At 33.1% G+C, this 27,668-nt stretch overlaps 2 protein-coding genes and 1 long non-coding RNA gene across 5 annotated transcripts; 1 reads left to right on the forward strand and 2 right to left on the reverse strand.

The window, feature by feature from the left end:
- Positions 1 to 1,582: 1,582 nt before the first annotated feature.
- On the reverse strand, positions 1,583 to 6,880 carry LOC123905782 (ABC transporter C family member 10-like). Its single transcript, XM_045955510.1, has 11 exons — positions 5,399 to 6,880; positions 4,869 to 5,189; positions 4,693 to 4,779; positions 4,030 to 4,614; positions 3,786 to 3,950; positions 3,258 to 3,552; positions 2,931 to 3,145; positions 2,532 to 2,837; positions 2,397 to 2,460; positions 2,077 to 2,316; positions 1,583 to 1,856 (listed from the first exon to the last, which is right to left on the reverse strand). The coding sequence occupies exons 1-11, from the start codon at positions 6,863 to 6,865 to the stop codon at positions 1,744 to 1,746; spliced, it is 3,858 nt and encodes a 1,285-aa protein (XP_045811466.1). The 5' UTR covers positions 6,866 to 6,880; the 3' UTR covers positions 1,583 to 1,743.
- A 7,359-nt stretch (positions 6,881 to 14,239) lies between these two features.
- On the forward strand, positions 14,240 to 17,126 carry LOC123905783. Of its 2 annotated transcripts, XR_006808501.1 has the most exons (7): positions 14,240 to 14,303; positions 14,661 to 14,759; positions 15,341 to 15,410; positions 15,783 to 15,825; positions 16,165 to 16,259; positions 16,345 to 16,394; positions 16,832 to 17,126. It is a non-coding gene; the product is annotated as an uncharacterized LOC123905783 (long non-coding RNA). The 2 variants fall into 2 exon arrangements; XR_006808502.1 differs by lacking the exon at positions 15,783 to 15,825.
- Positions 17,127 to 19,320: 2,194 nt separating this feature from the next.
- On the reverse strand, positions 19,321 to 27,544 carry LOC123905784 (ABC transporter C family member 10-like). 2 transcript variants are annotated; one of them, XM_045955512.1, is made up of 12 exons: positions 27,255 to 27,544; positions 23,273 to 25,266; positions 22,877 to 23,197; positions 22,709 to 22,795; positions 22,013 to 22,588; positions 21,766 to 21,930; positions 21,397 to 21,691; positions 21,088 to 21,302; positions 20,692 to 20,997; positions 20,555 to 20,618; positions 19,960 to 20,199; positions 19,321 to 19,704 (listed from the first exon to the last, which is right to left on the reverse strand). In XM_045955512.1, the coding sequence occupies exons 2-12, from the start codon at positions 25,232 to 25,234 to the stop codon at positions 19,592 to 19,594; spliced, it is 4,344 nt and encodes a 1,447-aa protein (XP_045811468.1). In that variant the 5' UTR covers positions 25,235 to 25,266; positions 27,255 to 27,544; the 3' UTR covers positions 19,321 to 19,591. The 2 variants fall into 2 exon arrangements, with proteins under 2 accessions (XP_045811468.1, XP_045811467.1); XM_045955511.1 differs by having other exon boundaries at positions 22,709 to 23,197; positions 27,255 to 27,523.
- Positions 27,545 to 27,668: the final 124 nt, after the last annotated feature.

Here is a 27,668-nt window from a genome sequence, read left to right on the forward strand (position 1 = left end):
AACGGTGAATTTTGTAAAATTTGTATTCGTTATAATGTTATTCGTGACTGGTCCACCATAAAAACATTATTATCCATTACTCCCTCCACCTCAAAATGAGTGAACATTTTGACTATATATACTATGCATATAACTTGTTTTGACTATATTTTTAAAAATAAATATTAGCATATAAGATGTTATTGGATTCGTTGTGATGAATATTTTTAAAGTATCAAGTTTTTATAATTTTGACTATTATACAATTAAAAATATTAATCGTCAAAATTATGCATCGACATACGTGAAACAGTCAAATGTGTCACTCATTTTGGGACGGATGATGTATTTGATTCGAATCTCATTGAGAAACAATGTAGGTTAAATCCAACTTGGCCATGGGGCAGGGCAGATTTTGTCCTCCTTAAATCTATAAAGTTCAGGTTTTCCCAAACCCATCTCAATTTCAAGCGGGGATAAAAAATATAACTCAAAACCCATACTCAATAGGAATAAGGTATCCCCGACGAGGTTCGGGTATCTTCGATGGGGTTAGGTATCACATGAATTTTGCTTGTATTTTAGTTTTTTTTTATTAAAAGAAAAATTAAAAGTCTAAACTTATTTTGTTTCGGCTTAACTATATATTTGGTCCTTACGTTTATTTGGTCTCTTACGTTTATTTTTAGGTTTCAAGTTAGCCCTTTTCAAATTGATATTTTTAAATAAAGAAAATTTGTTTTGTTTTATTCATTTCAAATGGATAATTCTTCCCTCTTCAGATGACTGACGATTTCTTCTCCGACCTCAGCGACAAACTCATTTCTCTGTTTTTCTGTTGCTTGTTCTCAATTTTTTTTAAGCATTATTACTATTTTCTTAAACTCATTGTTCCTATTTGTAACAATTCATAATGTTGGAGAATGACAATTTTACATAATCAAGAATTTTTGTAATCATTCTTAGCGTAACAAAAGGTAAGAGTTGTAGGCTTGGGACTAAAAGTGTGCTCCTCTTCAGGTTTTAGGTTCGGTGCTGATTTCTGTGTTGAGTCAGTCCATACAGAACTTCGCTTTGAATTCAATTGGGCTCTGTTAGTGGACGGTGGGATTATCCCGGACTAGTAGGTCCTTGACGGATACTGAGGAGAGGTAACAAAAACTCAAAGAACTTGTCCATAAAGCCTAACTAAATTGATAATGCCGGCCGATATTGTTTAGCTGGACACCTTACCCAGGCTCAAACCCGAGACTTTGTAGTTGTGTGTGAGTCTTAGACTTTTAGTGGTGCTTGCCACTTCATTTACTGGCAAAAAAGTAACAAACAGCTTTATTGAGAGTGTGTGGAACTCTAAACAATTAACAAGGTTTCATTATTAAAGATACAACTCATAGGAGAAACATAGAAAGTGACACAAGTTAGAAGATAACTCATTTAATAACTCATAAGTAGTGTTATATTAATGTCGAGATTGGTAACGCTAGCTTGTGACCTAAGTTGGAGGCATGTGTTGGAAAAGTATAATGTGTGCTAAAAAAAAAGTAGTGTTATTAATCACATATCACATTTGTCACCAAAACAATTAACTTAGGTCGTGGAAAATAATAGTTTGTTCAAATTCTGCTCTGCTAAATTGCTATAGCACCACAACAGACACTACGCTAAAGCGTTATAACACCATAATAGGCGTTATTTGATAACATTCTATACTAAAATAGTGTATTGCTGAACAATAGTGAATTGTGCAATATAATTCTGGTAGCGTCAATGCGAATCTGCAGACTGAGAGTGAGACCAGTATTCTTTGACAAGTTGCCTGAACAATGATTCTTCTCTCTTCATCAAGATCATCGGCTCATCATACTCCGCCAATTTTCCTGTTAACACGGTCAGAGGCTTTTCTTTCAAGAAAACAAATAACCTCATTGTTTATTACACTCCAACTAGCTGAATGCAAGTGTATCCTCTCCTCAACAACATCGTGTTTGGTGTGTGTCCAATCAAGTATGTGTCGGTAAAACTTAAATTTTTTTCACTCTTAGCTTGTCCACATATTAGAAAAATAAAATTTTTCATCAACATAGAAAAAAATCTTACCATCACTGATTGAAAGAACCATACTGCAATCCATCACAGTTGGTATCCTGTGTGCTACTGTGATCACTGTACAATCCGCAAACTCGGTTCTAATGGTTTTCTGAAGAATCATATCAGTTGAATTATCAATTGAAGCAGTTGCTTCGTTCAACACCAATATCCTACTTCTTTGCAAAAGTGCACGCCCCAAACAGAATAACTGCCTTTGTCCCATACTCCAGTTTGATCCATTCTCAACAACTAGATAACCATTTCTCACTAGTCATTACTAATATTAATGAACTTGTAGCAGAGTTATAACAATCAAATTTGAAGTGTACCTGAGGAGTTTAAACCCTCTTCCTTCCCTTGAACAACTTCTCGCAATTGACACTTCCGAAGAACCTTCATATTGATCAACAATTAGTCCACATATTCTATGCATATCAAAGATAAAAAATTTAAGCATGTTTTACCTCCCATATCTCGTGATCAGTATGCTGCGATACAGGGTCCAAGTTATATCTTACTGTCCCATTAAAAAGTGTAGGATCCTGAGGTATAACCCCAAAACATGACCTCAAGTCATGAAGGCCGATGGATGATATGTCAATTCCGTCAACAATAATCTTTCCGTCTGCTGGCTCCACAAGACGAAACAAAGCACTAATAAGTGTTGATTTCCCGCTGCCTGTTCTTCCAACAATACCGATCTTGTGTCGTGCTTTAAATGTGCATGTAATCCCATGAAGTACAAATGGTCCATCGGACCTGTATCGTATCTGACATGGTAAAAACAAAATTTTTTTAGGTTCATTCGAGCTGTATTTTTTCTGACCATTATGCTGCGCTTTTTTTAATTAAGTACCATTTACCTTCAAATCATTTATTTCTACTTTTCCTGTAACTGGCCAATTCGAAGGGGGACGATTTTCTTCTACTATTTCTTCTGCCTCACTTTGTATATGCATATATTGATTTAGCCTCTCTACTGATATTATGTGATTTGCAAGAGTGCATTGATTTTGAATTGAAAATACTAAGGAAGCATTTAGTGACAGGCCATAAGATAGAGCCATGCCAATAATTCCTGTTATGAAAGTCTATGTTGATATTTAGAAACTTGCATCAAGATAACTGATGTTACTGTTTTAGGATAAAAACAAATAATATCGTAAAGACTATTACGAAAAAATTCTCACCCGAGGAGAATGTTCCAGTGGGGAGCATAACCATGCAAAGTGCCGCAGCGGTGAGTACAACTGCACTGATTGTTTCTAACCGTTGGATTAACCACTCATTTGCGGCAAAACTATGGAAAAAAGCACCAGCATTAATATCAATTAAACCGAGGTTCTTCTCAAAAGACCGAACCTCCTCCTTAAAAGCTCTTATTGTCACAGCTCCAGCAACAGTTTCAGCTACATGGTTAGCTAAAAATGATTTTGTTGTGCCATTCATCCTCATTACTTCTTTTGCTGAGGAAAAGTAGTATCTCTGCTTAAAAGACACAATATACCTTACTTAATATACAAAATTAAGCAAAAATTTAGATTATATAAAAAGTTATTAAAAATTTACCCAAAATAAAAGTTGAAAAATGGTTAAAAGTTTTAAACATGCCCATATACTTATGAAGGATTGAACATTATTTAGTTAAGCATGACGCCTTTCTAACTGTTATTTTATGAAAAATTACAATGTTATTCAAAGAAGAATCTGTTCATTACCTGCAATCGAACAGCAACATAAACCATCGGAATAACCACAATTAAGACTTGCCAAGTAACAACTGCCAAAACTGTAAGACTGGAATAAAAAACTAGAGTTCCTGCCACTGCAAAAGTGAGGCTGAATGGGATGTCATTATCCATAATGCTCAGATCAGACGAAACCTAAACAATGATAACGGTTAAAATACTATTTTACTCGTTCCGTGTTAGAGGAAGGAAAATAAATGTTTATTAAACTCACCCTACTAAGTATCCTTCCTGATGGTGTAGAGTCGTAAAAGGACATCGGTGCACGAAAGAGGGAGTTCATCAGTTGTAGAAATAAATACTTCGATGATTGAAGACCCAAAGCAACTAAAAGTAGACTTCTGATCAACAAGAAAAATACTGAAGAAACACCAATGAGTAAATAAACTAAAATCAATCGCAACGTGCTGACACGAGGATTATCAACATTAGCAGCCATCCATGAGTTTTGCAATATTTGACAGACAACGAAAATAAGGTGACAAAGGGAAGCCGCGAAGAAGAATATATAGCCTTTCATCTGATTCAAATATTGTAAGTAAGGCTTCAATCCTGTGTCTCCTTTCTCTCTTTCTTCTTGCTTAATGAATTGATTTCCATTTGGTTCTTTAAATTGCTTCAACACGAAAGCCTGCGTAATCTTTGTAGAAGTTGAATGTCTCTGCGGAAAAGTAGTACTCGCAAGTTGGTCAGAACCCGAAGTCTCTTTGTGAGCATTGACAAGGTCATGGAATTCTTGACTGGATGTTAGTAGATGGTTATATGGACCAGCTTGTTGAATTCCCCCATCTGACATCAACTATAAATGAATAATAATCAACCATAATTTAGTTTGAAATCAGTCAAATTAATATGAGTGCTGCAAAATGAAATTTACCAAAATAGAATCAAACGTTGGGAGGAAGTCGACTTGATGTGTCACGAGTAAGACTGTTTTCCCTTTGAGTCCTTCCATGATATATTCCTGCAAAGTATCAAAGTTGTCTTCAATAAAAAAAATTAAAAAACATCACACTAGACATGTAAAAGTATTATGTGAAAAGATGTCATTACATTAAACAATTTTTTTGCAGTATGCGCATCAACAGCACTAAATGGATCATCTAATAGATATATATCTGCATTCTGATAAAGAGCTCGAGCAAGTTGAATTCGCTGCTTTTGACCTCCACTTAAATTTACTCCCCTCTCACCTATTTCGGTGAGGTCACCATAGGGAAGCAACTCAAGGTCCTTTATCAGTGAAGACCTTTGAAGTGTTTCGTGATATCTGTGATCATCAAACACCGACCCAAACAAAATATTTTCCCGGATTGTACCTGTTTGTATCCACGCTGTTTGAGAAACATATGCAAACTTCCCATAAACATCAATCTGTAATTCAAAAAGGAAACATATGATAGGACATTATTGTGTATCCATTTAGCTTATATTACATTGTGGGAAAAGACATTTGTTTTTTTGTTATTATAGTACGTTGAATTTGCGGAAAAACAATGGGAATATTATCCGAACTATAACCAATTAGACTATCACATGATTTATCAGTGTATTGTATGAACAGATAGGGAATAAAAACTTACAGTTCCCTGTGTCTTTGAAACTTCTCCTAGAATTGTTGCTAAGAGGGTTGATTTTCCTGAGCCAACTTCTCCACAGATAGCCACCTTTTGTCCGCGTCTAACGTCCAAATTTATGTTTCTTAGTGTTGGCTTTGATAAATTACCTTCCCATGAAAAGTCAGCCGATTTGATCAAAACTGAGCCTTTAATGTTATCATTTAAGCATCTGTTGTTAAAATTTTCACTTTGCAGTTCTGGTGCCTCGAGAAAATTAACAATCCTAGCAAATGCAACTTTTGCTTGAATAACCACTGCAATAACATCTGGGATGCCTGTAATTGGATCTTGAACAAGGCGCAAAGTTGCCACGAAGGTGAAAACATTACTTGCATGCAAAGGAACTTTCAAGAAGTAACATGCCAAAAAGGAAGCAGAAGACACCAACATCGGCGATGTCCAAAAAAGAAAGACAAGGTACGTTCTTCTTAATTGCACTGCAGATAACAATTTGAGTTCCGTGTTTCGTAAGTAATCTATGGCGTTTTTAAAATGGGTTTCCCATGCATATAACTTCAACACTTTCATATTCATAAGTGCCTCAGAACTAGCTTTTAATCTCTCATCTTGTGCCACCATTAGTTTTCTCTGAAACTTGTGTTGTAACTTTGCTAGTGGAGTGTTGCAAAGCACGGTGAGAACTATCACCGCCAATGAGGCTATTGTTGCTAGTCCAATTGCGCGGAAAAGAATTACTAATGCAATACACAGTTGAAGAATTGTTGTCCAAGTCTTGTGAAACCAAAATAGAAATTCTCCAATTCTATAAGCATCTACAGTTATATAATTCATTATCTCACCACTAGAGTGAACCAGTCTAGCAGAATTCGATAGCCTTAATATTTTTTTATAAATGGCGGCAGTAAGTAGTGATCGAACTTTCATCCCAACAAGTCTACTGCGAAAATACCATTGTCTTTGTGATAGGGATTCTATGATCTTTATGAAGAAGAGTGATATGGCCAATATATATCCTTCATATTCGAAACTTTCATTACCCTCGGAAAACAATATAAAAGCATTTAGAAGTAGAGGGCCACAAGATATAGCGAGTACCTTGAGCAAAGCAAACAATCCTGTTATCAAAATCTCTCTTCGGTGGCACAAAATTATTGTCCATGAAATCGAAGAATGTGATGGTGGCTCGTGTTGATTTTGTTTGTTTAATTGTTCTACAAACGAAAAATAACAACTTTTTGCTCGGTCAGACTCTCTTAACTCGGGGATATCCTCATCGAGAAGTGTCTTTTCTTGACCTCTTTTCAGCAACGTATTCAACCACCAAAATGAAATCTTACTAAAGAATCCAGCTTTGGAAAATGGTGTTACATTGCTAACAGTATCAACTTCATTTAACTGGCCATTTAAAGGATCATAAAGGCTTTCACCATTTGAAGAGTTCCCACAAATTATGCTCCAAAAATCCTTCATCTTCTTTTTAGCATAGTCTCCGTTCCAAAATGTAAGTCACTTTGGAAAAAAAATTGTATTAAAACGTAAATCGTTTTACAATATCAATGTATAATTATTGTTGATCTTCCTAAATTACCCTTTTTATTCTCTTTTTCCATATTTTGTTTTAGTTTTCCCATGTCATGCTTTAAATGAGAGAGAAGGGAGAAGTTATTAAGTCTTTTTTTCTTTTACAAAGCTTTAAATATTATGTTAAGGGTAAAAGAGGAAAAACATTATAATTTTTGACAACATTCACAAAAGTTAACAATTCCTTAATATGAGTAAAAAGGCCAAAGTAACTTATATTTTGGAACGGAGGGAGTGGTATCTAACAGTATAGGAAACACCAATAAGTTGATTTTAAATTAGATCACCAATAAATTTTAAATATATAAAAAAAAGTTGATTTTAAGAAGAAAAAGATTCTTAAACATAGAAAATAATCCAAAGGTCAAATGCAATCAAATGTCCTTTAAATTTTGTATCAAATTGGTTCTCTAAGTTTTTTAAATTACAAATAGATCCCTTAAGTCATAATGTTTGCATCGTTGTCCTTTTCCATCTATCTCCGATAAAAGGTTCATTTCTATTTTATTTTATTTTATTTTATTTTATGTTTTTGGTGATTGTTTATTACTTTAAATTTTTGTTTTTAAATGTTAACAATGTCAGTTGCAAAGTCTAAGAAATTCAGCTTTGAATCTACACCAATGACAAAACTAGGTATCTCTTTGATGATGTCAGGTTGAAGATGATGAAACACATAAGATTTTTTTTATTAATATTTTTTTTTGGAAATTTTACTTTTAACAAAAATAAATTAAAAAAATGTAAATTACTAATTTGGAGTTGCCACATAAGCGCCAAAATGGCCACATAATCACCAAAACGCCCACATATGCACCTTTTATCGCAGACGCATGAAAAAGGATAACAAATAACAATACAAATGTTTTATGCTTTAAAAAGACATACTTATTACCTAAAAAACTTAAAGAATCGATGTTATAAACGTGAAACAAAAAACAAAGAAAAAAGAAGAAGAAAAGTTATTATACCTTATTAAAATGTGAACAGGTGACTGTGTGTATCACTGCAAGGAGAAGTAGATGATTTCTGCAAACATCAAATGGAAACAACTCACAAGTGCTTTAAAAAAACAATGTACTTAAGTAAAGTAAATATTTACATATCATTCGGTGTATACAACAAGGAATTTCAGATACTAAATGATACTCTAAAAACCATTTGATTAGTATAGGAACAAATAAGAAGATAGAGAGAAGAAAAGGAGATTTGGAAAGAAAACATAAAGGACAAAGAGCCATTAAGATGAACAAAAATCAATGTGTTGAATTCATCATTATAATAACAAAAGGAATGAAAGTGTAATGTGATGATAATAAAATAATCAAAGCAAGTTTCATGAGAAACCTTTAAATTAATATGAATTAGTGAGAAACCTGTGCTGAAAATCGTCTAAAAGAATACTATGTGTTAGTTGCTATTTATAAACAACGGAAATGGATTGCCTGCAGTTGTATTTAACTGCAGGGACCTGCTGTATCACATGTAGGCTATTGGGTCCGTCTCATAATGAGTGATTTATAGTTAATTGTTTCATGCATATCAATGCATAAATTTGACGATTAATATTTTTTTATTATATAATAGTAAAAATTATAAAAATTTGATATTTTAAAAAAGAAAATGCTAAACAGTGCCCCATGTTAAAATATTTGTCTTGAAATGCGTGCATTTAATGCCTCAAAAGTACAAAAAGTTGTCTTTTCAATATAAATTTTATTTTTTATTTTCTTTTTAGGTATGCTTAACAAGTGCCCCGGGAGCACTGTTTGACACGACCCTTTTAAAAATACCTATCGAAACGAATACAATACAATAACATCTTATATGCTACTCCCTCCGTACCATAATATATGTGACTTTGGGGAAAAAAATTGTACCACAATATATGTCGCTTTATAATACCAATAAAGTATTTAATGTTATTTTTCCTATTATACCCTTAACTATTTATTACTTTCTCTTCTTTTAATTTTTCAATTTATTCTTTCCATACTATAAATAGGCTTGGGAACAGGCCAGGCCAGGCCAGGCCTTGACAAGCCTGAGCCTGGCCTACGATTTTTTTTCGGGCCTGAACCTTACCTGTGGCCTATCAAATGTTATTTTTTTTGGCCTGGCCTGAGCCTTTTAAAAGTCTGGCCTGGCCTTGTAGCCTGTTTAAAAGTCTGTGTTACATTAAAGCTACTCTATATAGTTTTTTTAAATAGGCTAAACAGGCCTTAAAAAGTTCACATTTAAATTTTTATAATTTCTACAACATTAATAAAAAGCTAATAATATGATTAACACAATAATTAAAAACTAATAAAATAACAAATACGATTACGAAAAGTCGCAACAATTAAAAGCTAATAATGTTTATATAAATAATATATTTTTATAAGATATAAATAATAATATTATATAAATAATAATTATTATAAACAGGCCGGCCTATCAGGCTTCGTAGGCCTTTTTAGAAGCCTAAGTCTGGCCTATTTATGTAAACAGACCGTTTTCAAAGCCTAAGCCTGACATTTTTAATAACCAGGCCAGGCTATGCCAGACTTATACAGGCCAGGCCGAAGACCCCTGTAGGCCGCCTGGCCTATTCCCAACCCTAACTATAAATGAAGGACAATTTTGTAAATCAACTCATAATCTCTTTTTTTTCCATACAACATTAATTATCTTTCTTAATATGTGTAAAAATATCAAAACGACATATATTGCGGTACAGAGGGAATAATATTTCTTTTTATCTATTAATAAAAAAATATGGTCATATATAATGTGGCAGGGAGTACAATATTACATTATTTTTTACACAATGACAACTTTTAATTTTATTTTTTTACGGCAATAAAATTATGACATGACATTTCATTCATAAATGATGATGTTTAATAATAAATAGACAAAACTTATGTGTAGTACCATATGTACTCCGTTACTGTTTTTACTAAGTGAGAATGATATTCAGCCTACAAAAAAGAGGTGTAGACGTGGCACACGAATGAAATAGATGAGTTTACATTACAATGGTGTAAAGACACCAGTTGATTTCGATCAAAGTAATATTGTTCCTAACAACTTCAGAATTTGGAGAAAAAATGAGGCAGGTTCTTGTGACAAAGTGCCTTAATTAGCGGTAAAATTTCAATGTTGAATCTTTCCAGGTATGAACATTCAATTCTTCTAATAAGTTTGTTGGCTTATGGTGGATTTAGTTTCTATTCTTTTGCTGATATTTTGTTAGTGGCCTTGAGTTTCTTTTCCTTGCAATATTATGCAGGTTGTAACTTTTTATTTTTTTACGGCAATAAAATTATGACATGACATTTCATTCATAAATGATGATGTTTAATAATAAATATTGTTCTCTTGTAAAAATCAAACACGTATAATATTTGTTACATCAATTAAAATAAACTTCTGACAGTTGGTGGTGGAGGTAGGTCTGTGTTCTTGCAATTTGCAAATAGCCATGTCTTGATGGTTTTGAACTTCTGATAGTTCTCAAGGGTGTTTTCGCCATTGCGGTACTTATATTTTTTACAACGCAGGGTGATTGTACTCAGAGGCGTCTTGCACCCATGTGCGAGGTGTGCGATGATATTGAGACTCAAAATTTTAAGAGCTGTTAACTCAAAATTTTGAGGTCCTATAATATTACTTATATATTATTTATATCTATAAAAATTATATGTACATTAATAGATTAATTTTTAAGTTCTAAAATAATAGTTATATATTGTTAATGTTCTTAAAATATCATATGAGTATCAATAGATTAGTTATCTATACTCGTAAGTATATTTATACTCGTGTGTGTGTACACACACACAAAGATAATTATTTTGTATTTCTTGTTCCATTTAATTTAATGCAATTGATTTAATATTGATAATTTATAGGTTTACAAGAATGATTTTTTTTTATTATATGCAATTTAAATCGACAATTTTTTAAAAAAAATTATATTTTTTATTAAAGGACTACTTTCATATTTTGCACAAAGCCTCCTAAAATTCAGAGACGTCCCGAGTGTACTAGCATGACAAAGGGATTCCAAAGTTGCTTTGGGAATCTGGGATCATTGGATTTCTATGGATTTCTATCTATAATTGTAATTTTGTTGCTCGCATGTATTCATCTCTTGATTTCTTGTTTGTGGACCGACAATAGCCATCGAAGTAACAGACTTGAAAACGGTGAAAAATCAGTTCACGGTTCTGGTTTGTTTGATGGTTTTTGCTTCACCCTTCTTGCCATAAATCAGCTTGGGCAGTTCAACTTTGTTTCGTCAGTTGATATTGAACTGTTGGTAATGGTGTTTTAATACTACAACATATGTATTTCTCTTTACAGCATACACATGACAAATAAACATTGGTTATTGGAGGAATTGATTTTGCTGGAAGCTTCCGCGAGCTAAATGGACCTATATCGTTCGAAATGGCTCGGTGCGTAGATATTGCGTGTTGACGGTCGTAGTCGTTCGCCGTGCCAATGGTTTTTTTTGCTCGTGGTGCTCAGATTCGTTGAGTGACCATTCCTCAATCTGGCTTTCGATTGGTTCTGAGTTGCCTTCATCAAGATTTCGTCACTGGTTGATAGAAAAATTTTCATATTGTCTATCTATCTCAATATCCGTATCATTCCTTGATTTCGAACGATTTAGCTTGAAAAAACCACCATTGCTTGATACTTGGTAGCAGGGAGTAGCGGTACGTGGACCATTTCCATGTTGACAGTCGGTTCATTCGCCTTAAACTTTTAGAACTTTTATTTAGTCTTTTAGGATTATCTAGAAGTTTGTCTGCTTCGTTGTCCTACGCGCTTTGGTGTGGACTCACTGTGTTAGGCCTATGTCCCCCCAGTTTTTGTGTATATATATTTTTTTCTTTTTTTAATATAATAAAGAGATATTGACACAGGACGGGAGCGATGCTTGCATTTTCCATGATGTCAAGATGCTCTTCGCCTTATAAAAAAACAAAAAAAAAGAATGAGTAAAAATATTTTAAGTGTGTTAAAAATCATCTAGCTCTTAATATGCACAAATGAAGAGAATAACATATATAATTAATGAACATAAATCATATTGATAATTTAAATAATATCAAATATCACAACTTAATTATAAGTCTTTTGTGAAACAATATTATTTAATCTTTCAATAAGAATTAAAGTTAGTAATATCATAGATGAGGATTTTAGTCCTTCATTTAATATTATAGATGAGGTTTTTGTATATCCCCATTAAGTGTAAAAAGTTACTCATACATATGGGGATTTTAATCCTGCATTAAGTATGAAAGTTGGTAATATAGATGGGGATTTGAATAGAGATGTAAAAATAGGTCGGACTATTGGGTCGGCCCATTAATCCTATACTTTTACACGGGCGGGCTTCAAAAAAAGGGGTCGGCCCATATCGGGCTGAGCTAAGCGGATCAGACTTTTTCATGGGACGTCATGGGCCGGCCTCACTGGCTTTTGGGCCGGCCCCTCAAAGAATTTAAAAAATATTTTAAAAAATTCTATAATTTTTTTATTGTTATATTTTGTTTTTATTTTTATGTATATATTCATATATAATCTTTTTTTATTATTTTTATCGTTTTATTGTTATTATTTCTGTTTTGTTCCTATCTATAATATATTTTATTCCTATTTTTAAGACTATCATACTTTTATTGTATTTATCTTATATTCTTTCTATATTTTTTTTAAAAATTTTTTTAGTCAAATTACAATGAAGGATATAAAACTTGAAATATGATTATTTTAAGCATATCATCTTTTTATTGTATTTATTTTATATTCTTTTTATATTGTTTTTAGTTAAATTACAATGAAGAATATAAAACTTGGAATATGGTTAAACCTACTAAGGATAAATTAATAAATTTGGTAGTAATTAATTTTATTATGTTAGAAGTAGATTTTATACCGAGATACGAGGTGGAAATAATAATAATAATCTATATCTATATATAATATAAAGAGGATACATTTTTTTGGTGCGGACTTTTGATAATACCAACAATACCTTTTTTTTAGTAACAAAAATCTTTTATTAACAAACTCACAATATAACATAAGACAGATTTTTTTTTAGCAGCAAAAATCTTTTATTAACAAAAAACTTATGTCTAGAGATTTGTTTGTTTTTTATGAGGACTAGCGGGCCAGGCAGACACGTTTGTGTCTAACTTATGTAAAAAAAAAAAAGATATGTCTTATGTTATAGTGAGTTTGTTAATAAAAGATTTTTGTTGCTACTAAAAAAACTAAGGATATTGTTGGTATTATGAAAAATCCACACCAAAACTCGTGTATTCTCTTTATATATAGTATAGATATAGATATAAATAAAGAGGAAGATATTGTTGTTTGGGAGATCGTGAGAGAAAATATAGGATACGAATTATCTTCTTGGATATTTAGTTGAGAAATATAACATAAATTAAGTTAAATGTGTTTTTCTTTTTCTTTTTTTTAAAAAAAATATAATGAAAATTAGTGGGTCCACTAGTAGAAAAATGACATATTACATAAACATTTTACATCTGAGGAACATATGTCAGATGTGAAAAGCTATATGGAGTAGTCTTTTCATCTGATTTCAATACCCACAGAAGTAAAAAATATATAGACAAGACTTTTTACATCTGGTGTCAATGTACCAGAAACATAAGTGAACGCGGTGGCAATCCTGTAATTATGGCGAAAATTATCTAAAATATATATATATATCTGGCCATATTTACCCACAGAAGTAAAAAGTCAGGTTGAATAAAAAAAAAAAAAAATTATTGGAACCAATAAGTGAATTTAGATATAGACTAAACAAAAACGCAATCTGATACAAAAAAATAAAACAAATCAACGCAATCTCTCTCTCGAGTCTCGATGAACAACCTTCAGCCATGAACAAACCCTCGCAGTCGTCCACCACCACCATCGATTGAACCCTCAGCAACCTCAAAACAACTCACCACCACCGCCTTATCACTCGCAGTCGTCCTCTGTCTCTCTCACTCGTCAAATCGAAGCTTCTCACTTGAACCCTAACTCCAAATCGAAGCCTCTCTCCGCTCTCACGAATTGAAACAAATTGAAACGAATCGAAGCCTTTGCTCTCACGAATCGAAGCTTGTCTTTCTCTTTCACTATTGTCAAACCTTCATCGATTCAGGTACTCTTCTTTCTTTTTTATTCCTTTTTAAATATTTTCCTTTTCTGTATATTCATCAATTTCTTTTTCTGTACGTATACACGAATTGAAGCTCTCTCTCGTCACGAATCGAAGCTCTCCGACTGAAAACGCAAACAGGTACTGATTCTATTTCTCAATTTTTATTCTTAAAATTATGTTCTTAGTTTGGAACTCTGTCAGATCTGTTTATGTTTTCTTAGTTTTATTTCATTTAAAGTTTCAAGTGATTTTTTGTCTGGTATAGTGGAAATTATGAAGGTAAATTATATGATAGTGATTTTTTTCATAATTATATGATTTTTTTGTCTAGTATTGAAGTTATATAATTATTTTTGGTTTGAGTTTATTTTATCTTTTATGATAGAAATAGCTTATATGATGAGTGCTTTATGAAGCTGTTTATATCCAAATAAACAATGTCTTAATCATGTGGGTATATGCATATCTGTTGATGTGATTTATTTTTGAAACTAGGAGTGGAGCCAAGGTTCCTGAAGTTAATTGGTGTAAGTGTGGAGAAAGTGTTGCTATGGAAGTATCGATGGGAAGTACAAATGGATTCTTAACTAAAAGGTTGAGATATTATTATGGTTTATCTCCATATCGCAATAACCCTTGTAAACCAACTGCACTTTCTGGTTTATCTCCATATTTGTCTTGTCAGTTTTGTATTATGTTCTTGACAGTTCCTTTGTTTGTTGTCTCATTGTTTCAAACTATAATAAATTAAAGGATGTCATGAACTAGTAGAAAGACATTAAGGATTTCCTAGCTTGAAGTTACATTAATTTTCCTTTTCCTTTGTGCTCTCGTTGTCATGAACTAGTACAAAGACATAGTGTGTCGTTAGGGATTGCACCTTTTTAATTTTTGTCTCACACTTGAGATTGATAAATTAATATTATGATAGGAGTTTATTGCAAATTGAGTGTTGGATACACTTGTGTATGTGTTGTGTTTAATACTTTTTATGCAAAAAATTGTGATGATAGACTAAATTGGAAACATAATATTCTTTTTTTTTCTCCATAGATCGGAAGAACGAGCTAGCAGTTTAGTCTTTGTATTTGATGTGGTTAATACCTTTTCAGTTTCTCCAAATTAAAGACTTTTATAACTAATACAATACCATTTTTTTTTTCTTCCATATATAGATTTGAAGATGGAGCTGAGAAGTTTCTTGTTGAAGCAACCAATCACCCAACTGGCCTAGAGACTGATGAGGTTAGTTTTCATTGCAACATGTATAACTATTTCTCATTGTGATTAGTAAGTGAATATTAGTCAATTCATAAGACAGTCGCGGTCACACTGTCAATGTTGTTGCGCGATGTTGCTGCGGAGACTGCAAAATTTGTATATTTTGTGGTCTGCAAAGTAATAAGAGAGTGATGACTATCTATTTTCTGAAAACTGGTATATAGGTTTTGTGATTTGTGTTAAGAAATTTGTATATATTGGTTGGATTTAATTTGTATAGAGGGGAAAAAGAAAATAAATTAAAACAGAAGCACGACTTAGCTTTTTCAGTTCTTTTTGGTGGACATTCTAAATGCTTACTTGAAGCACGACTTTTCTATGTTTAATACATTTCAGGTGAAAATGGGAATTTTGATGGGTACTGCTAACTTTACAATAGGTACTGCTAACTTTATTTTATGTATTTCTTGGTGTATCTGATCTACCTCTCGAGTCTTCAGTCTTCAACCAATGACGATGAATTCAGTATCACAGGACTCAGATAAATACACAAATGCTTAGAGAAATTTATAATGTTTCAAGATTTCATCCTTACACAATATACATCCACTCTTGTTCTTTTTGTGTCTCTTAGAATATAATGTTACATAGATATTGTTGTGATAGTTAGACTCTTGCTTCTTTTCGTAGGTTATCTTATCAATAATCTGAATTTCATTTTTTGTTTAGAGGTTTGGGATCTACAAGAAGACGTTTTATGTGTGTTGTATGTTTACAGGTGAGAACCATTATAAGGAATAGCATTAAGGAGACATTGGATCAATATGATATCTTGATTTCCCCTGCACCTTCCTTCAGTTGCTTATAAAATTTGTAAGCATCTGCATATCTTTCCTTTTGCATTATTGCATGTTACTACCTGTAGTAGTAATTGTTTCATTGTCTTTGACATTTGCAGGTGAAAAGAAAAATGATCCTTTGGCTATGTATGCTGGCGACATCATGACTGTGAGTATTTTTCTATGTAATGAATTTGTATTTTTCTATGAGACTCATAGTTTAGTGCATTTAGCTAAGTAGTTAATGACAGTTGTATACTTTAGTATAGTGAATGAATGATGATAGGAAGACATTTGTATACTTAGTAGTGAATGAATGATGATATATAGGTTGCTGTGCATTTCTATTTTGGTTGCTGGTCATTGTTGTGCTTGTTGTTTTGCTGCTGTGCTTGTTTTTTTCCTGCTGTGCATTTCTATTTGGGCACCTTTTTTGGCTCCAGCAGCTGGTGTATTTTTGTGCTATGCTGGTTCACAATTTTTGTGCTATAGCGTTCACAATTTTTGTGCTATGCTGGTTCACTAAATGGCTATGCTGATTCATTTACCATACATTAATTAACATATTGTAGTTTACATATGAATTAAGTTATTTACATATTGTAGGTGTTCAATGATCCCACGGCATTAACAGAGGATGAGCTGTATGATTTGCGAGACCGCTGGGCAACTTGTTTTCTTGAACTATATAATCCTGAGGTAGATTATGATGATGCCGACGAGAAAGATTAGGAGCTAGTTAGGTTTGTGTGAAGTTACAATTGACTAGTTATGATGATGTTTTAATTTGTACTTTGGATGGATTAGTATTAATTATTATGATGTTTTGTATTTTGGATTACAATGTGGTTGTACTTTAATGATATTATTACTATATATATATATATGTTGAATTTGGCTATGGATGTTGAATTTTAGTATTATGTTCTTGATGCAAGTTATGTTATATTGTTGGCATTGTGGGTTAGATTTTTTTAATAAAAAAAAAGATTTAAAATATATAAAAAAAAAAACGCAGGTTTTTAACAAAAAAAAAAGTTAAGATTTCACATCTGGTGGACTTGGTCAGATGTAAAAAGTCCAATTTAATTTTAAAAAAATAATATTTGATTTTCGCCTTGGTCAGAGGTAAAAAGTGTTTTTTTACATCTGACTACGCCAGATGTAAAACGTGTATACTTACTAAGTCTTGTGCGCCTACATCTGAAATTGTTCAGATGTAAAAAGTGGTTTTCGCCAGATGTAAAAAAGCTTTTTTCTACTAGTGGTCGGCCCATCGAACCATGTAGGTTTTTGCTTATCAGATCGGGCCATGAAGTTTAACGGGCTAGACCGGGCCGAACCCTTTATATGACCTGGCCCCCGGCCCCTTTGACAGCTCTAGTTTTGAACACCTCCATTAAGTATAAAAATTAGTATTAATAATAAAAAATAATCTTTTGTGATATTATGAGGATTTTAGACCTCCACACAAAATTTAAATAATAACACTCACGCTTATTATAGAGCACTTGGCAAGATGTCAGTTTTCTATAATAAGTGGGTAAAATAGTGATAATAATAATAGTCATTCTAGTTATAAATCACTTGACAAATTGTCAGTTTTTTATAACCGAGGCGAATAATAATCATCATAAGATTAAAGTAATAAAGATAGATGATATATACCTAGTGGTGGTAAATCACTTCCGTCGTGCTAACTGTTAAGAAAATCAGATATTTAAGTATTCTTTAATGATACAATTTATTAATCTAGTTATAATACTATAAATATATATTATAAATAGAGGAGCGATCAAGGCGAGTATATCTCAAGTTAGTTCTGCCTCCCATTTCTTTACACATCAAATCAAATGATTTCCTTTGTTGTAGACCAACATCATCATCATCAGCTAGAGGAACTCTTAGATGGGCACAAACCCAAATAAAATACATTTAGGCACACATACACTACACCATTTATTGCCTCTGACAACCGTTGAAAATTGTTGTCAGAACCACTAAAAACGTTGCCTAAGGAGGTCGCAGTCACGAGGCCCGGGCGACTGTTTACCAAAAACACAGGTCTCCGCAAAGTCGTAAGACCATGTATGGGGGCTGACGCTAGCCCAATGCTGGAAGGTTAAGGAAGTTGGTGACCTGATGACAGGGAAGCTGGCGACCGAAGCCCCGGTGAACGGCGGCCGTAACTATAACGGTCCTAAGGTAGCGAAATTCCTCATGATCCAAAGGATAGTATTTATACTACTAAATCTATGAATAACATAACTTAGATTTACTATTGTAAGTTGACATTTACATTGATAATTTTGTATTACTATTTTAAATTGACATTTTAGATAGATATTTCAACATTAATAATAACAAATGTGTTTCATGATAATTTAATGATTTTCCAATTTATTTATTATAATAGAACTCTTGTTCTATTTACAGGTATAGTTTGGATTATAAAATTCGATGGAATAGAGCAAGAAAAATAACTAAGAGGAAATAAATAGAAATTAACACAATTAATCTCTCCATAACACAATGAATCTAATGGAATAGAGCAAGAGCTTGTTTATGTCAAAGCTAATACCAATTTCTTCAAATAAAAAGATTGCTTATAAGATGTTTGAGAATATGTGCGTGAGAGGAAGTGGAGAGTGGGTGTTGCATTGTAGCGACCACTGCGGCAACCAAGGATTCTGAATTTCCTGTCTACCATTGAAGCGCCATAGGCTGCATTGTATATTTGGTCTTCCACAATCCTCCAACAACAACACTGCTCGAATGGACTCTAACTGATCACTCAAAATTGTAAGAATATACGATGTTTAGCGAATGAGGCAATGAGCAACATATTTGTGTTTGTGCGGCCGCTGGGAGGGCCTCAATTTCAATTTGCACCAACAAGTTGTGGTGCAAATTGAATTTAGGATATCCCGACGACTACCACACATGAGTGTAAATCGTAAGTAGTTTAACCAAAACATGAAGCTCCACACATGAACCTGCTAAGTGCTTACTCTCATTTCTGCTTTTTCAGTGGATCATATTTTTAAAAAACAAAGTGGATTAGCAAGTGTAAATCCTTATATTTCTCAAGATTATAGTTCAATTTCATTAGCAAGAACCCAAGCTTTGTAAAACACACAAGATTCTTTCAATAAAGTTCATACATCATTCTACAGATGGTACAATTCAGTTTGGTTCAGTTGAGAAACTTGAACTGTCGTGCACCGAACTGTAAATTCAGTTTGGTCCGTTTTGGAGTGAAGTAGAGACAGTTCGGTTTGGTTTACTCAAATTGTTTTCCAGTTGATCAGCTAAGTTCAGGTTTGGTTTTCTACTCTCAGGTCGCGGAATAGAACACATTTTACATCAATGCGATTCTGCAGACTGAAAATGAGACCAGTATTCTTTGACAAGCTTCCTGAACAACGATTCTTCTCTCTTCATCAAGCTCATCGGTTTATCATACTCCACCAATTTTCCTGAAAATACAGTTAGCGGCTTTCCTTTCTTTGAAGAAAACAAGTAAGTGAAAACATATTCTAAATCTTTTCTTTTTCATGAATTTACATGCTATCATTTAAACTATTGTTTGAAGTTTTCACTCTTAACTTGTGCACATAATTATATAAAAGATTACAGTATTTATCATCAACATTAAAAAATGTCTATCGAGTTATGAATTAGTCTTAAAAGTTTTTGTTAAATGAGATAGAGGGATAGTAAAAGAAACATACCATCACTGATTGAGAGAACCATAGTACAATCCATCACAGTCGGTATCCTGTGTGCTACTGTGATCACTGTACAAGCCGCAAACTCGGTTCTAATGGTTTTCTGTAGAATCAAATCAGTTGAGTTATCGATTGATGCAGTTGCTTCATCCAGTACCAATATCCTACTTCTCCTTAAAAGAGCTCGCCCCAAACAAAATAACTGCCTTTGTCCCATGCTCCAGTTTGATCCATCGTCAACAACTGTACAACAATTTTTCGTTAGTCAATACTAACTATTATCTCCGGTCCTATAAGATAAAAACAAAGTTACCAAGACCAAGAAAACACATTCAAAAGAGTTATTACCAACATGTTTACCGAAAATATCGTTAATGCTTATTTGCACGGGGAAGATGATTTCTAGTTAAGTTATAGCTCAAATTAAAATAGAGGGGTATAAATGAAATTTCAATAATTAATAGACTTAAAATGTATACTAAATTTTTCACATTAGGAACAAAAAAATAACCTAAATGTCTCATATAAATAGATTCGAATGTAGTATGAAAGAAGTGCTTCTAGCATATAGCTATAACAATCAATCTTGAAAATGTACCTGAGGAGTTTAAACCCTCTTCTTTCTTTCGGACAACTTCTCGAAGTTGGCATTTCCCGAGAACCTTCAGATTGACCAATTATTAGTTCACATTTGCTATGCAATGCAACAAAATAATAGAATGTTGAATATTTTACCTCCCATATCTCTTGATCAGTGTGTTGAGATAAAGGGTCCATATTAAATCTCACTGTTCCATTAAAAAGAGTAGGATCCTGAGGTATAATCCCAAAACGTGACCTCAAATCATGAAGACCAATAGACGAGATGTCTATTCCGTCAACTACAACTTTTCCTCCTTCTGGTTCCACCAGACGAAATAAAGCACCAATAAGAGTGGACTTTCCACAGCCCGTTCTTCCAACAATACCAATCTTGTGACCAGCTTCAAATGTGCATGTGATTCCATGTAGTACAAGTGGTCCATCGGGTCTGTATCGTATCTGACATTGTGTAAACAAAAAAATTATGTATTTCAACTCCCATTTTACCTGAAAATGAGGCTTCGTATTTTGAAAATAAGTAAGAATTACCTTCAAGTCATTTATTTCGACTTTGCCTGCAACTGGCCAATTCAAAGGAGGACGATTACCTTTTATTATTTCTTTTGCCTCACTTTGTATATGCATATATTGATTTAGCCTCTCTACTGATATTATATTATCTGCGAGACGGCATTGAATTCCAATTGAAAATACTAAGGCATTGTTTAATGAAAGGCCATAAGATAGAGCTAGACCGATAAATCCTGCAATGAAAGATATTGAAATTTAGTAATTTGCACAAGAAGATTGACGCTATGAACAATGATATTTCAGTGGTTAAAATAACGAAATTCTCACCAGAGGTGAAAGTCCCTGGTGGAAGTATAACCATGCAAAGTGCTGCAGAGGAAAGAACAAGTGCGCTTATTGTTTCAAGTCGTTGCGTCAACCATTCATTTGAGGCAAAACAGTGGAAAAATGTACTAGCATTCATATCAATTAGATCAAGATTCTTCTTAAAAAAACGATCTTCTTCCTCAAAAGCCCTTATTGTCACGGCGCCAGCAACAGTTTCAGCTACATGATTAGCTAAATAAGATTTTGTTGTGCCGCTCATCCGCATCATTTGTTTTTCTGAGACTAAGTAGTATTTCTGCTTGACAGAAAAATTGAATTGAAGTATTTGCTATAACTTTTTGATAAAATAAATCGAAGAGTTAGCATTACCTGTAATAGAATTGTAGCATATACCAATGGTATAACAATAATCAACACTTGCCAAGTGACGACTGATAAAACTATAAGACAAGCATAAAAGCTTATAGCGGATCCGACGGAAAAAAGGAGGCTAAATGGCATGTCAAGATCCATAATGCTCAGATCAGATGAGACCTAAACAGGGAAAAAATGGTTAGAATCTTTTTGTTTTCTATTGCATTTCATAGCAAGGAAAATGATTGTTTCATAAGCTTACCCTACTTAGTATCCTTCCTAATGGCGTAGAGTCGTAAAAAGACATCGGTGCTCGAAAGAGAGAGTTCATCAATTGCAAAAATAAATATTTTGAAGAATGAAGACCTAACAAAACTACGAGAAGACTTCTGATCACCATGAAAAGTATTGAAGAAGCTCCAATCCAGAAATAAACAAAAACCAATTGCAACGTGGTGACATGGGGATTGTCGACATTAGCAGCCATCCATGTATTTTGCAAAATCTGAGAAACCACAAAAACAATGTGACAGAATGTAGCCACGGAGAAGAAAATATAGCCTTTCGTGTTATTCAGATATTGTAAGTAAGGCTTGAACCCTGTGTCTCCTATCTCTCTTTCTTCTTGCTTAATTAATTGATTTCCATTTGTTTCTTCACACTGCTTTTTCACAAAAGATTGAGTAATATTTCTAGAAGCCTGAGAAAAAGTAAGATTCACGAGCTGGTTTGAACCCGCAGTAAGCTTGTGAGCATTGACAAGGTCTTGGAATTCTTTGCTTTCGGTCATTAGGCGGTGATACGGACCAGCTTGTAGGATTACACCATCTGACATTAACTGTAATGAAATATTTATGACAACTATAAAACCTTAACCTAGTATGTTGTATAGAACAAAGTGTTGCAAATATGAGAGCTCTATTATAGTCAAGTGGTTACACAAAATGAATGAAATTACCAAAACAGTATCAAATGCTGGGAGAAAGTCAACTTGATGAGTCACGAGTAAGACAGTTTTCCCTTTGAGTCCTTCCATGATGTAATCCTGCGAAGTTTCAAAGACATTTTTCAGTAAAAAATGACAGTTGGCGTATACATGTAGATCGTAAAGAAAAGTTAACATTACATTAAACAAACTTTTTGCAGTATGTGCATCAACAGCACTAAATGGATCATCCAAGAGATATAAATCAGCATTCTCATAAAGAGCTCGAGCAAGTTGAATTCGCTGTTTTTGACCTCCACTTAAATTAACTCCTCTCTCACCTATTTCGGTGAGGTCACCGCAGGGAAGCAACTCAAGATCCTTTATCAGTGAAGACATTTGAAGTGTTTCTTGATATCTTTGATCATTGAACTCAGATCCAAACAAAATATTTCCCCGTATTGTACCTGTTTGTATCCACGCTGTTTGTGAAACATATGCAAACTTCCCATAAACATCAATCTGCAGTTCAGAAAAGAGAATCAGACACCAGCAATATTACGACTGAATTGAAGGAAAAGTAATTCAAAAGCTTACCGTTCCCTTTGTATTCGGAACTTCTCCAAGAATTGTTGCTAAGAGGGTTGATTTTCCTGAGCCAACTTCTCCACAAATCGCCACCTTTTGCCCGTGTTTAACGTCCAAATTGATGTTTCTTAGTGTTGGCTTTGATTCATTACCTTCCCATGAAAAGTCGGCTGATTTTATTAAAACTGAGCCTTTGAGGTTGTCATTGATGCCCCTATTATTGAAATTTGAACTACGCAGTTCTGGTGTCTCAAGAAACTTACGAATCCGAGCAAATGAAACTTTTGCTTGAATGATTACCGCAATAACATCCGGGATGCCTGTAATTAGCTCTTGAACAACGCGTAAAGTTGCTACGAAAGTGAAAACATTACTTGCATGCAAAGGAATTTTCAGCAAGTAACATGCTAGGAAAGAAGCAGCAGATACCATAACTGGTGAGGTCCAAAAGAGAAAGACAACATACGTCTTTCTTAATAGCACCGCAAAAAGCAATTTGAGTTCCACATTTCTTAACTTTTCTATTGCGTTTTTAAAGTGTGTTTCCCATGCATATAGCTTTAGCACTTTCATGTTCACTAGAGCCTCAGAACTAGCCTTCAATCTCTCATCTTGTGCCCCCATAAGTTTGCTATGAAACTTGTGATGCAACTTTGCCAGTGGGGCATTGCAGAACACGGTTAGAACTAGCACTGGTAATGATGCTAGTGTTGCTAGTCCAATTGCGCGGAAAAGAATTATTAAAGCAATAGACAATTGGAGAATTGTTGTCCAAGTCCTATGAAACCAAAATGGAAATTCTCCAATTCTATAAGCATCCACTGTCATATAATTCATTATCTCGCCACTAGAGTGAATCAATCTAGCAGAATTGGATAGCCTTAATATTTTCTTATAAATTTTTGCGGTAAGTAGTGATCTAACTTTCATCCCAACAACTCTACTGCGGAAATACCATTGTCTTTGTGCTAAGGATTCTACGATCTTTATGAAGAAGAGGGATATGGCCAATACATAACCTTCATGTTTGAAACTTTCATTACCCTCAGAAACCAATATAAAGGCATTTAGCAGTAGAGGGCCGCAAGATATAGCAAGTACCTTGAGCAAAGCAAACAATCCTGTTATCAAAATCTCTCTCTGGTGGCATGAAACTATTGTCCAAAAAATTGTTGAATGCGACGACGGTTCATTCTGTCGTTGTCTGTTTAATTTTTCTACAAATGACAAATAACAACTTTCTGCTCGTTCGGACGCTCTTAACTTTGGGATATCCTCATCTTGAAGTGTTTTTTCTTGACCCTTTTTCATCAATGGATTCAACCACCAAAATGACATCTTACTAAAGAATCCAGCTTTTGCAAATGGGGTTAACCGGCTATTGAATGTGTCTCTGCGAGCATCATCGCTTTTACATGTTTTGTATGTGCATAACAGAAGCAAAGATGCTCCTAAAAAAGATATGATATCTAAAGTTGCCTTAAGGGATAGTTCTCTGCTACCAATTGTATAGGATATGGATAAAGCACATAATAAACCAGAAACAAAACTGATGAGAATGGAGAATAACCATATCCATGCTTTTGAGAGTTGTTTTATCTGAAGACTTGCAGCACAAGTTACAAACAACCAAGTGAGGCCATGAAAGAGTTCTAGCAACCACCAGTTAAGAGGAAAGGCTTTGTGAGTTTTCTTCAATGTTTCCTCTAAAACCCAAATTCCTAAGCATAAATGCAACAGTCCAAGAGAGCCATTGGTTATGGCAGAAACTAGCTGCAAGTTTGAATATCTTACTTGACCGCAAATGGGTCTCGAGGAAAACTTTCGGAACATGATGATGAACAACATCATCATTAACATGAACAAATCAAAGAAAATGAGCAACAAATGGTTAATGCATGAAGAAGGATCTTTTATAAACTTGAAATCATAACCATAGTCTCCACAAATCATGTTCCAATAATCTTCCATCTTCTTTTTAGCTTCTTTTTACTGATGAAAATCTGTAACAAAAGAAGAAACCGAATATGAAACCTCTTTTATTAAAGTTTAACTCATTCGAACAAGAATCTCGAATCCCCTAGTAGGCCTAAGCATGATATCGCTTTGATACCATGTTACAAGTCATAGGATCAAAGAGATGAAGATTCATGTCATAGAAAAATAAGTCTGATAGAGAGAAAAAATTAGTAGAATTCATATTGATTAATAAAAGATGATAAATGATCAAATACATGCATTTTATAATGACTAACTACCTACTATGTAAATTTGAAAGTATAAGGAGTCCTTAAGGTGCATTTTTAGCCTGTCTCCAATTTTTATGACATATATGATATGATGACTATATAATTAAAATTAAGTTAGTAAAAAAAAAATTTAAATTAAGTTGTTACACATTTATAATGATAATCTTTAACTGTGAATAGTTTTGTATGATTATTTTTTTGTATAAAAATAAAGGCTAAAGCAATTTGGTTTGTCTTGAAAAACCTTGACACCCAATCAAAACAAATGAAAATAATTAACTGTTAGGATATTATTTAATATTTTGTGGGCTATAATTAATTATGGGTTTTGGTTGTAATAAAAGCGGATTGATGTTAGTGTGATCCATTTGACGGTGTTTAGGCTCAATAATTATGATCAATAATAATAGGCTTCGTGACACTAATTCTAATTTGTGTAGAACAAAGTGGAAGTCCAACCTCTAGGGTACATTATGAGTAGCACTAAGGTTGCGATCTTATAAATAAATTGACTCTATTATTCGCTTTAATTACTATCACGTCGAAATACTTTCATTTGATGTTTTCTCCATTGAGAACCCCAAATACTAAAGCAGGAAGACCTAATCTAACATATCGGTGATTTCAATATTTTCGATTTCAATAACGATGATTATAATAATTATAATTTTAGGTATTCTAATTTCATATTATCATACCTTAACTACCAATAACACTTAACACTTAACCACCCGTTTGTTTGAGCATATCACTGATTTAAATTATAATTAAACCCATTCTTTTAGACTTGTTTTTTTCGTAGAAAAGAGGGTTAACACCTAACAAACGGAAAAAAACAACATAGATACATAGATATTTTTAGATATGTAAGTTCCAAAAATATCATTAAAGATGAAACTCGAAGCCTCCCAAAAAAAAATCTTCATAACATAATTATTAAAAGAATGCAAGAGTACAAGATGTTTTGTCTTGTATTCTTTTTAAAAAAAAAGAATAGAAGACAACATCCTTGTACTCTAATCTCAAGTAAATGTCTGACACTGTGATAAAAAAATTACCTTATTTTTTGTTAAATATAAGAGATTTCATTATTTTCAATTGTCAAATAGATCAGATGCACGTTTAAATGTCAAAATAAAAAATAAATCAAACAGACACTAAATCAGCAGGAAATTCCGCAGTAGATGTTTTTTTTTTTTCATTCGATTTATTTTTGGCAGATATCAATTTTTTGCTTTTATTAAATACCAAAATGTTTATTAAGAAACATTTTTACCCAAAATATTTTAACTTGTTGAATAATTGTATACATAACTTGTTAATTTACACTATTTTTTCAAAGCAATATTGGAATAAATCTATTGAAATAACTACATAGTCCATATCACATACAAACAAAGAAAATATAGACCAAAACGAAATTACAAAAAATATACATAAATACATAGTATCTCAAATAAGCTTAATCTCAGTAACTAGGGCTTCCACGGTACGTCCCATACTCCCATTGATCTTATACACACTCAAGTATATATACTTTTTTTTTGTTTACAATGAGTTGGGGATCGAACCCAGGACCTATAACATACTACCCAAACCCCTCACCACTAGACCAAACCTAGTGGCTTCACTCAAGTATATACTTGTTCTAGTACTTATGATAAAATAAAAATTATAATTAATAGAGACCATTGAGAATAAAAAGCAATATTATTAAAAACAACAAAAGGAAGCTTAATTACCTAGTGACAACTGTGAAAATTGAGTATTGTTGAATTGGAGAATCTTTAGGGACATGTCTCCATGTTTGTTTTCATTTTGTTGTTTGGGCATTGAAAATGTTTCACCTAATGAGGGCAAGTTACATATTATATAAGCAAGCATGATTTTTAATGGTGGAGAATGAAACAATCAAGAGATCATATGTTTTAGTCTTGTTCAAAAACATATGTTTTAGTCCTGCAATGGTTAATATAGTAACAATTTGAACATGGTTAATCATGTGTTTGATTGTTTTTACAATGGTTAATATAGTGTCAATTTTTTATTTGATTACTTAAATAAGATGAGTGAAAGGGTGAATCTAATTAATTAATTAAGGAAACTGGCAACTTGAATAAATTAAATAGTCAGTAAAAGAAGAATTAATATCTCAA

This window comes from Trifolium pratense, linkage group LG2 (genome assembly GCF_020283565.1).
Source record: "Trifolium pratense cultivar HEN17-A07 linkage group LG2, ARS_RC_1.1, whole genome shotgun sequence".
Taxonomy (NCBI): domain Eukaryota; kingdom Viridiplantae; phylum Streptophyta; class Magnoliopsida; order Fabales; family Fabaceae; genus Trifolium; species Trifolium pratense.

Coding starts and splice junctions, on each gene's coding strand:
- LOC123905782 (XM_045955510.1), bottom strand. CDS start 6,865: ATGAAGGATTTTTGGAGCATAATTTGTGGGAACTCTTCAAATGGTGAA. Junction 4,780..4,868: donor CTGCAAAAAAATTGTTTAAT/GTAATGACATCT, acceptor GATACTTTGCAG/GAATATATCATGGAAGGACT. Junction 3,951..4,029: donor CAGGAAGGATACTTAGTAGG/GTGAGTTTAATA, acceptor ATCATTGTTTAG/GTTTCGTCTGATCTGAGCAT.
- LOC123905784 (XM_045955511.1), bottom strand. CDS start 25,234: ATGGAAGATTATTGGAACATGATTTGTGGAGACTATGGTTATGATTTC. Junction 21,692..21,765: donor ATGCTACAATTCTATTACAG/GTAATGCTAACT, acceptor TCTGTCAAGCAG/AAATACTACTTAGTCTCAGA. Junction 20,200..20,554: donor AGAGGGTTTAAACTCCTCAG/GTACATTTTCAA, acceptor ATTGTTGTACAG/TTGTTGACGATGGATCAAAC.